At 26.0% G+C, this 11,353-nt stretch overlaps 1 protein-coding gene across 4 annotated transcripts; it reads right to left on the bottom strand.

The window, feature by feature from the left end:
* Nucleotides 1–5,540: 5,540 nt before the first annotated feature.
* On the bottom strand, nucleotides 5,541–7,357 carry LOC137821839 (uncharacterized). 4 transcript variants are annotated; one of them, XM_068626612.2, is made up of 3 exons: nucleotides 6,599–7,357; nucleotides 6,283–6,368; nucleotides 5,541–6,204 (listed from the first exon to the last, which is right to left on the bottom strand). In XM_068626612.2, exons 1-3 carry the CDS (start codon nucleotides 7,051–7,053, stop codon nucleotides 5,651–5,653), a joined length of 1,095 nt encoding a protein of 364 aa, XP_068482713.1. In that variant the 5' UTR covers nucleotides 7,054–7,357; the 3' UTR covers nucleotides 5,541–5,650. The 4 variants fall into 4 exon arrangements, with proteins under 4 accessions (XP_068482713.1, XP_068482715.1, XP_068482712.1 ...); XM_068626614.1 differs by having other exon boundaries at nucleotides 6,292–6,368; nucleotides 6,599–7,352; XM_068626611.1 differs by having other exon boundaries at nucleotides 5,541–6,207; nucleotides 6,599–7,346.
* Nucleotides 7,358–11,353: the final 3,996 nt, after the last annotated feature.

Raw genomic sequence — 11,353 nt, 5'->3', positions numbered from 1 at the left:
GCGTGTGAAAAAACATAAAATATATTTTTAAATAAAAATAAAATCCTAAAAGGATCAATTTTCCATTCCAAATATTTATAAAAAGTTAAAAAAAATGGTAGTTGGTTTTATAAATACATGCCTTAAAAATATTTTTGGGCCTAGTCCATTCATCTCTAAAATGTTTACTCTCTACACCTCCACCCTCTCCTTTTTTTCGTGCACCCCCCTCACTCACGCTTACTCACTCCACGTACAGTCACTCTCACTATTTACCACTCACTGATTCTCGCCCAACACTCCCATTCCCTTTGTTGACATAGCAAGTTTTGAATCTTAAATAATATTGTTTTCATTTTAAAATGAAATAAAAAAATAAATTGTATTATTTTTTTATCTATTTTTTTTAAGTTCTAGCAAGTGATCAATCTTACATTAATCCATTTTTTAAGACAATGAGATCAGACATGCCAATTAAATTTGTTTTAAATTTAAATCGATTAAGATAAAAGATCAGGTTGTTGGACAAGTTGACTTATCTGTGAAGGGTTGTCAAACTTTGTAGGCGAAAACCGAGTAGTGATCCACTTGTAAAAAATTATTCGATATTGAAGTTAGTAAAAGTTAAACGAAATATGATAGTATTTAGATGAGTTACAGGTATTGAGTGAATACTTCCTAAAGAAATAAATTACATTTATAAGCTTTTGGGCCTAACAAAATCACAAATCTATTATAACATACTCCATTCAAACAATTTCAACTTCTTCACATTTTTCTCTTACATCATTCCAAAACCCTCTTTCAAATCTCTTTCCCGATTCAAACACAAACACAATATACATAACTTCGGTCATCTAAAATAAATGAATAAATGCGTTAAGAGTTCAAGTCATTGAACGAAGCTATATTACAAGTTACAAGAGTGAAGGCGCCTTGCTATTTGAGTTCCTTTTCGATCAACATATACATTTTCCTCGTTAATTCCTTTCCATGCCCTAATGCATTTAATTGTATAATAATATATTTAAATAATAATTTATAAAGTAAAATTTTAAAAGAATTCAATACAAAAATATATTTTAATAAAGTGTATATTAAATTAAAATTTAATTTATTATAAATTTTAACAAATAAAAAAGTTATATTAAAAATAATAATGAATCAATAAAATGTATTATATTAAATAAAATAATGTATTTTTCGTAACACTAATGGGGCTGCTAGAGGATATTATGATCTTGCTACTTGTGGAGGTATTTTTCGTGTGAGTATGGAAGAATTTATTGGAGCTTTCACTGCGTTTTTTGAAGTTCAGTATGCTCTGGTTGCTGAGTTTTATGGGGTTATACATACTATGGAGGAAACTCAAAAGATGGAGCTTACTAATGTATGGCTGAACTGTGGTTATGTTTTTGTTTGTGCTGAATTTACTGTTAGGAGCATGTTCCTTGGATGCTTTGTAATCGATAAAATACTTGTCTTACTTACTTTGGAAAAATCAGGTTTATGGTTACTCATATTTTTCGTGAATGTAATGCGTGTGTTGATAAGTTAGTTAATTTAAGATTTATTCATTGAGAACCATTTATTTGGTATAATAGGCTACCATCTAGTATGTTTTTATAATTATTTATGAATAGGTATAATTTACCTACGTATCGTTTTTGTGAACATAATGTAACATATTTTTGTATTTTCTTTCTTTTTTAATTTTTTAATAATATTTTTGTTTCATGCGATGACAAATGATTGTTGTTATTAAGGTGTTAGTATAACCGAGATGTTAAGTTGCATAGTGATGCCTAACATGAAAGTTTTTATTTAAAAAAATTAAATTAAATAATGTATTTTAATACATTATTAATTATTAAAATAATATATTAAAATTTATTTATTATTTTAATTATTTGTTTATAAACACATAATTATTATTAATAAAAAACAGTTATACAAAAAAATCAATCATATAACTAATTATACATCTAAATATTATATTATATCTTGGTTTAGAGAAAAGTCTAGGCCCTGCTTAGATCAAGGAAGGGATTTGTGAGGAGGGGATGAAGTGGATTTGTGAGGATTAGAGAGGATGTGTGAGGATATGTAAGGTTGTTTGGATTGAGGGATGATAGAGAGAATTTGTGAGGATGGTTTATTGTAAGTTTACAAATTTGTCCTTGTTATTAAAAAAGATTTGAATAATGAATTATGATTCTTTTTGTGTGTAGGTTTAAATTAATTAAATTTTTTAATATATAATATTCATAATTACTTATATTTTATAATAAAAAATTAAAAAATATAATAGAAAATATTTTTGTGTTAAACTGAAATAAAATTATTAAATATATTAAAATTTATGAAAATAATATTTATTATTATATTCATTTATTATTTTATATAACTATATATATTTTTGTTAATATTATAATTTTTTTATTTTAATTATTTATAATTGTACGTTGTTATTAATAGTATAATTAAATATTTTTGAAATTATAAATAAATTTATGTAATATTTAATTTTGATATTGTAATAAAATGCATGTATAAGGGTATTTTGGTAAAATACAACTATCATACATTCATCCTCACAAATCTCTTCATTTTGTGAAGAATGAAAAAAATCACTCACTCTCTCCCCTATCCACTCCCCCACCCTCAAAACCCTTGAAACAAACACAAAAAAAACACTCCCTCCCTCTCCCTCCTCCTTCATGGAAACAAACACACCCTAAATGTTAGTTATTTTTTAATTAATATAATTATTTTTTTGTGAATTTTGTGCTTTCATATAATTTTTGTGCTTAATTTCATCCGCTAAAGCAAAGAGACATCTAAGGTTTAACCTAATTGACACAAGAAAAAAGTAGTACGAAAATGAGTTACTGCTATATTTTGCTCTGTTCTCTATAAAGCATGATATCTATCTTGGACTTCGAGAATTGGTGGGCTCAGGGGTGAGTGCAAAACAGAGCTAGCTGGGTTTGAATGTTTGATCTCTGTGCCCAATGTTTTATATATTTTTTTGTGCGCCGTTAAGAGATTCTGATGTCATATACATTCTCTTACAATTTAAATGATTTTGTTGTGACGGAAATGACACTGGACTCATGTCAGTATATTTTTATCTCTAAAGTGAGATTTTTAATATAATTATTGAGATATCAACATATAGTAATTGGAATTCGATACTTATAAATGATCCTAATCAAGATAAGTTTAATAAATTTTATTAAAATAAATTGTGATACTAAATTAGAAATTAAGTTTAAATTTTCATTTATCCTCAAAATTTACTCTTACTTATACTTAGATCCAGTAAATTTATCTCTAACAGAGAGAGATCATAGATAAATTTCTAAATAAAAATATAAAGAAAATTTGAGCAAGTTACTCAAATAGTGTATAATTTAGAGTAAGATATGATTTTTACTATAACTGTTATATTAAAAAAAAACATTAATGAAGAGTAAGTATTTGATTCCTCATCTTCCATAACTGTTCATATTCTAATGTATAAGTATAATATTTTATTTTTAGTGTATTTTTTTCATTTCAAGTGAAATATATTTGCTATGCCTATTAGGCACGTGTTTAATATTTTCCAAGCAATGCACAATGGAATTCTACTTCAGTGTATTTTTGGTTGGTTAATTAAAAAAAAAACAACAACTAATGACTCTGACCCAAAACTCTGGGATTAAAATACAAAAAAATGATTTCAAAGCCGAAATAGCATGTTGTAGTTTAAAATAATTACTTTTACAAAGTTGTTGGAATGTTTGGATTAGTATATGTTGAGAATTTTATCCTTTTTAATTTTTTTTATTGTATAATTTAATTTATGTTTTAATTAAATATTTTATTATCAAACGGTGAGAAAAAGAAAAGTGGGTGCAAAAGTATTTTTTGATGGAATATTTATTTGAAATTAGATTGTTGAAGAGAAATTGAAAGGAAAATATAGTAAGTTAAACGTCTCAATCATTACCTATAAAAGTACTGCATACTTGTAGGCTTGGCTCGTCTTGTAAATGCGGCGTTGAGCCCCACATTGAAGCGAAACCGTTTCTTTAAAATGGAAAGGAGAATGGCTCGATGACAGTAACCACTGTGGGTGGAGAGATCATCATTTTGCCCCCACAAAACAAATTTTAATAGTGACGTTGATGTTCGGTGAAAAAATTACTCTCTATAATTATTCATCCCCCTGCTACAATTCTTTAACTATTGTTATTATTTAGGATCATAACTATAATGTTGTCTGTGATGCATGTGTTAAATACACGATTTAAAACTAGTATGTATTGTAAATATAAATATAAATGTAAATACGATAATTAGTTTCTGCAAAGTGATTTTTTTTTTGTTCTTTTGGTGTTTGCTTTTCTCCCATTGTATTAAAATTTACTAACGTTTGCTTGGACACACGGATTTAAGCGGTTAAATAGACAAGGGAGAAAAACAGGAGGGAAAAGTTAAAAAAAAACACGAAGAACAAAATTCAATTTTTATTTTTCACTTTTATATAACAAAACGTAACTGATTATATATATATATATATATAACACAAAATTATATAATATGATTGATTACCTAAACATATATAGTCTATTATCAAATGCTTTTATATAATTAATTATTATTAGAATTTTATTAATATTTATATTTTATTATGATAAAATAAATAATTAAAGTAAGAATATAAAATAATAATATTTTAATTAATTAAATTAGTTTAAGCTTGATTATTTTATAAAATAATTTCTTCAAATCTTGTTATCCTAAATATAACTTACTTATTTAATACATTTTTAATAAAAATTATATTTTAAATATTATTATTCTAATATTTAATTTATCTTTTCATTTTAATTCACATTTATTTATTATATTACTAAATTAATTTAATTTTCCATTCCATCACATCAATCAAAATAAATATCATATTTTCACTCATTTCAATTATTTTTTTCCTGAATCCTTTTTCACTCCGACTTCAATCCAACCTAATGTCTAAAAAAAGAACATTTCAATAATTCTAAAGCAATTAACAACTTATAAACTTAACTATATTGAAAAATTTACATAATACAAGCGTCAGTCTATTAATTTTTTACTTTAATGAATAAAAGTAATTATATAATTTATGATCAGATAAAAAAATTCAAATTTTATTTTTCTAAATTTATTATATTTGTATGGGAAAAAATTCAACTTCCTTTTCAATAATATATATATTTAATTTAAAAATTAAAATAAAATTTTCTAAATATCTTTTAAATGACGTAAACTAATTACTTTATAATTAATCATCATTCAAAATTAATTTATACTTAGTCTTACTAAAATACTTTTGCAATTTATCATATAGCACAATTACTTTATCTTTTTTTATTCCTACTGATTTTAATCTTCTCCAATTAGACATAAGGTAAACGCATCGATGTAGTGAGAGTGCGTTCTACTAAGATACATGATTATGCAGGATTAATAAAAAAAAAAGTGAGCATACACCATTGTGGACCAAAAAATGGATAGAAAAACTAAAGAGATGATCAAAAACCAATTCCAGTGGGAATTGAAAGGCAATGTTTTAAGAAGGAAGGGTTGAGAATGAGAAACGAGGAGGAGTTATTACAGTTACAATAGAAATGGATTAAACTTACAAGGTTGGCGCAGAGTAAAGTTGAATCATCTCTGTTACAATGTCCTGGGTCAGGCGTTCCAAAAGCGCTTCCACAATCTCAACGCAAATATGTCTCACTTGAGGCTTAAACTCACTCCATTCATCCAAACTCAGTAAGTTGGTTATTCCATTTGTCTCTTTTCCACCCAATTCCCTTCTCCTCCACCATATTATCTTCCCCAACTCCTCACCTCCTCTTGATTCTTTCAAACACTCCTCTTCCCTACACTCTTTTCTCCAAACATTTACACTAATTTCTCTCACACAGTAAAACACCACCTGCTTTAGCTTAAGCAAAAATGTTTTAGATTTCAACACCTGGCAAGCGTTTGCGTCTGCGTTTGCCCCAAGGAGCTCTCGCAACTCCTTGCTACATTTTTCTCTCTTCGCCGACTGCATAAGCGAACTCCACAGAGCCACCGATAACACCGAATCCTCCGCCATTTTCTTCGGCACAAAGACACAGCAATTGCTCCTTTTCTCTTCCATTCCCGAAGCATCCGGCTTCAACGTCGCCTCCGTTATCGACACTGCTACATTATTACTACATCATTACAAAACTGTCACTTCTAATAAACTAATTTTGAACACACTTTATAACAACCCACCAAACTTACTACTACTCCGACAATCTGGAACAGAGTCTCCTTCTAAGCGTCTCTGCTGGAGCTTTTCATTGTCGGTAGTCTGCTGGCTTTGTTCGTAAGGGTAACAAAACTAATCAATAATACACTTTTTTTTTCTTCAATTTATTGATATGACACCAAACACCAATGGAATAAAGTATTTTTTGTTTTCTAAATAGAATTATAATTTTACTCCAGAAATCGAGTATAAAAATATGCATTGAAGATTATCATAAATTACGGAAGTTAAATCCGAATTCTGGTAGAATAATAATAGTGTAGAAGTATCAAAAGGTACCTCTCTAGTATTCCAATACTTGAACCGTGGCAAGTGTTTGGAGAAAACAAAGCTTTGTCTTTCTCCGGCGACAAAGAGGTTCCGTCTTCATCAATGTCCGAGCACGAGAGGTAGACGGTGGAGTTGGTGGCGGTTGAGAATGAGAAGCGATCTGTGTCTTCAATTGTTTGATCACTGCTTTCGGGTTGAGCAGGGAGAGTAGCATGAACATGTTGGTTTGTGATGGGAGAGTTTCTGATTACGATACAGTTATGGGTGTGAAAAACAAACTTCTTGTGAAGAGTAGTTAGAAGTTTGGAAAATTGGAATAGAGGCTCTCTCTTTTTGGTCTTGGGCGATTCTCCATTGGTTGAGTAGCCTCTTTCTAGAAGGTAAAGGTGAAGGATGAAAGGGTCTTGTTGCTCCTTTAGAAATTCTCCAAGTGGTTTCCCTGATTTGGGTTTTGGTGAAGCCATAGAAAGGGATGGGAATTGGAATGGGGAATTGGGTGGGAATATAAGAAGATGTGGATTTATTAATTGGGGACGTGATAAGGAGCAGAGCAATAAATTTGAATAGACAAGATATCTGACATAGTTTAGGACAGTGCGGTAGTAGAGATATAAGGAGTTTGGGAGTTACGTGATCCCAATCTCTATGGATGTATTTTACCTACCTCTTCTTCTTCTGTCACCTGCTTCTTCCAACTTCAAAATCAACCTGCAAATTCCCTATTGCCTCTGCTAGACATTTTGAACTCATATCAATTCCAACCAATTTAAATAATCAATGTGAATTCCTCATAAATACCCTCCACTGCCTTTTCCCGTCCTTTCCTTTTCTTTCATTAATGCCCATAGTTTAAATTTTCAATTTTAAATATCTTAACAAATTATTTTTATTTTTTTTAGTTAGGGTTTGAGATAATTCGCACACAATCAAATATAATTAATAATCACTACATTTAATATATTGTTTGTTTTTAATTTAAAATTCAATCACTGTTTTATTCTTAAAATACATCTCATAAAATTAAAAAAATAGATAAAATTATATATAAATTATCATTAGTAGAACAAATTTAAAATATATATAGATATAGACTCATACCTATTATAGGTAGGTTTTTTCCTAAAATTGATATAATTTAAAACCAAAAATTATGCAAGTAGAAACAGATTTTTTTAAATTTTAAAATTGGGTAAATCATGTTCCGAGAATACGATTTTAAGTGAGATCTGTAGGATTAAAAGCAAAAATTAAGATTTGAATTTATTAACAAATCGTATATATAAAATACGTATTTAGAAAATATTGTTTGGTTATATATAGAATACAGAATTGAAAAAAAAATATATAAATTTTCATTTTTAGTACATTTAAATTATCTTTAATTCTTAATAAAATTAATTATGTAATATTTTAATAATATTAAAAAATATAAGTAAATTATTTAAAAAAATGATTAAATTAACTCTAATACATAGGATTAAAAACTAAGTCAGTAAAATTCTAAAAATAAATAAAAACTTTGACTGAAAAGTTAAAACTGAGTACGTTAGAAGATAAAATGTCACTAAAAAAAATAATAATTACTTTCTATTATCATTGTTACATTAGACACTATTTTATAAATTGATTGTTAAATTGATATCTAATTAGCTAATCAGTTTTTTTCTACCAAATTTAAAACTTTGGTAGCTAATTAGGTACCAATTTATAAACTTAACAATAATAGAAACTAATTTAGAAACCAAAATTTTTTGTAGTCTCTAAAATGATTTTTAATTTAGTCACTATAACAACTAAATATTTTTAGTCTATAAAATTAGTTTTTATTTCATGATTTTCTTGTAATATGTATAATTAAGAAACATTTTGGAAAACCTACCCTGAAAAATAAAAAATACTTTTTATAATAAATTTATAAGATAGATTTATGTCGACATTAAAAATGTAACATGTTTTTCAAAAATGTTATAAATATACATTTTGGTATTGTGTTTCATAAAATATTGGGATTTTTTTTTTCATGAAAAGTCAATAAATATAAAAAAAAAGTCAATGCTTAAAAATTATCAAACTAAAATTAAATAACTCCAATTACAAGAGTTGAAGCCAATTGATAAGATGAAAACCAACCAACCCGAAACTAAAAATGAATAATAATACAAGCTAGGGATCTATTGAGTTTAATTTATTAATTATAAGTTAATTATGTGATAATGGATATAATATTTCTTTTAATAAAAACATGTGTATGATAAAAAACAATGACTAAGTTTTTGTCTTTTACGGTGAATTTAAAGATTATGTTAGACCCTTTAGAATTATATATCACAAACTTGAACAACTTCAGGATCATTTCACGACAATTACAAGAGGGAAACAATATTGTCTAACCACCAAGTGAAATAAAGTGGAAATTTGAAAAGTACACCACGTTAAGTTTAGAAAGGATGGGGGCTGTGGGATTAGGACTACACGAAAAGTAGTTAAAATTGAGGCAGAGACCATGAAAAGTGTTTCAAAAATAAAATAATCTATTGTAATTTGAGTGACTTCTACTAAGAGCATTTGAATTACTTGTTGATGTTAAGTTAAATCATATGTATATTTAATGAACTCTCTTATAATGGATAATTTAGTAAAATTTCTTCGATATACTACTATATTTAACTAGTGATAATTTATTGTGTTGTTATATTTTGTTACAATAGTTGAGTTGATTTTGAAAAGATTTTTTACCTTATTAAAAATGTTTTTTTTAATTATCAGTTGTTTCTATTTATAGAGGTGAATAACCTTTATTTTTGTCTTTGTTTGTGTGTTATGATTTTTTCTCTTTAGTTAAACTTAAAATGAGTGTACTCAGACCATTTGTTTTGATTTTAATAAGAAAAAGAAAAAGAGATATTCATTCTCATATCATTTACCTCATTTTACTCTTTTGTTCATTTTTGTTCTCTTTTATTAATCTCTGTTCTATTTCATAATATGATATCAGAGCCATTTCGAATCTATCCTAACAAGTGTTTGTTAGGCTTATCAGGTCATCCACTATCGGGCTATTATCGGACCACTCATAATATGTTGTCCCACGCATGAGCTGTCATCCTCTCGTGAGGGGTGTGTTGGAGATCTCACATCGACCAGAGATGAGAACAATTCATTGTATATAAGTGGGTGCAAACCTTACCTCATGAGTTGATTTTATGGGGTTGAGTTAAGCTTAAAGTCTACTTTATAATCTTCTAAGTATATTTTTGTCTTAAACATTTTAATATAAAGAAAATTTTATATAACTATTGACTTATGGGTCACCGAAAAAATATAAAATTTTCTCAACATCCATATCTTAATTGAAAAATAATTTATTAGAAATTTCACATAACTACAAAATAAAAATATTATATAGTCTCTTATTTTTTTTCAATAATTGAAAATGTAAAAATTAAATACAATTATTCTCTAGTGTAAATTTTAAATTCTTAATCAAACATGTATATATTTGTAATTACGGACATCCTATGATGTTAAAATTTATAGAAACACTTATGTTTTAAATCTTTAATTAATCTCTATATTTAAATTTTTAGGAAATTAATTTGTAAATAAAATAGCACTAAAAAAAATTAAAACAATAGGAACGAGTCCCATGTATTTATTATTTGAGTTTTGGTGTGTCAACTCACCTTTCAACTCTACTCATAGCTGTGTTTATTATTTAAAAAAAATATATACTTTAATAATTTTCTCAAAGTATATATCTTTGATGTGACCGTTTTAATAAAAAAAATATAATAAAAAAAATTATAATTAAATTATGTAAAAAATAATTAAGGTAATAATATTGAGAATTATAAAATAGATGTAATTTATTTTTTTAAGATATCATGACTCTTTTTATAATTTTGTGTCAATTCACCTCGTATTTGATTGGGTGGAGGATTTGACTACGCAGTGCTCAAAATCATTAATGAAGATTATAGAGTATTTTTTAGAAATACAGCAATATATAATAAAATACATTTTATACAAAATTAAATAGTAAATTGAAATTAAAACTAAATAATTTAGAACCCAAAAAAATGATATAAGAAAATAGACAGAGTGACTAATTAAGTCACCCTATAAATTGCTTTTAATCCGTTTTTAGATAAGTATAACAGGATGAGTTATCATCCAACCTTAAGACCCGTTTGGTTCATAAGAATGAAAGGCTGTGATTTACTGTGCTAAGGTAAAGCACAAAATTTAAGAAAAAATATTTGGAATAACACATAATTCAAAATTAATTTTGTGTTTGAAACTTTCTCAGACTTACAAATATATATATATATAATAATAATAAATTATTTATAATTTATTCTGTTATCCTTTTTATTTTAAACTTAAATTATTATTTATTTTTATTTTAAAAAAATTGCACAATTCAATATAATATAATAATATTAATATATATATATATATTAAATATTAAATAAATTTATATCAGAAAATATATAATAATTAATAATTATTATAAATTATAATTATTATTAATAATAAGAAATATTTTTAAGAATAAAAAATAAAGATAAACATAATAATGTTATTTAATATAAAAAAATTATCAAATATTTATAATTATAAATATTTAAATATTTTTTATTAATTTTTATATCATTTTGTATTTTTTGTCAAATAATTCTAATATATTACACAAAATAATATTTTAATCACTAAAAATAATATTTTAATTAAAAATAATTATAATTTATAGATAAATAAATT

Source organism: Phaseolus vulgaris, chromosome 9 (assembly GCF_051622355.1).
Source record: "Phaseolus vulgaris cultivar YP4 chromosome 9, ASM5162235v1, whole genome shotgun sequence".
NCBI classification, from domain to species: Eukaryota; Viridiplantae; Streptophyta; class Magnoliopsida; order Fabales; family Fabaceae; genus Phaseolus; species Phaseolus vulgaris.
Note: the sequence above shows the minus strand (reverse complement) of the source record. Positions and strands in the feature narration are given on the sequence as shown.

Excerpts from the sequence above, each read along its gene's own strand:
- LOC137821839 (XM_068626611.1), bottom strand. The coding sequence starts at position 7,053 with ATGGCTTCACCAAAACCCAAATCAGGGAAACCACTTGGAGAATTTCTA. Across the intron at positions 6,369-6,598 it reads AGTATTGGAATACTAGAGAG|CCAGCAGACTACCGACAATG; the intron begins GTACCTTTTGAT and ends TTACGAACAAAG. Across the intron at positions 6,208-6,282 it reads TCGGAGTAGTAGTAAGTTTG|CAGTGTCGATAACGGAGGCG; the intron begins GTGGGTTGTTAT and ends GTAATAATGTAG.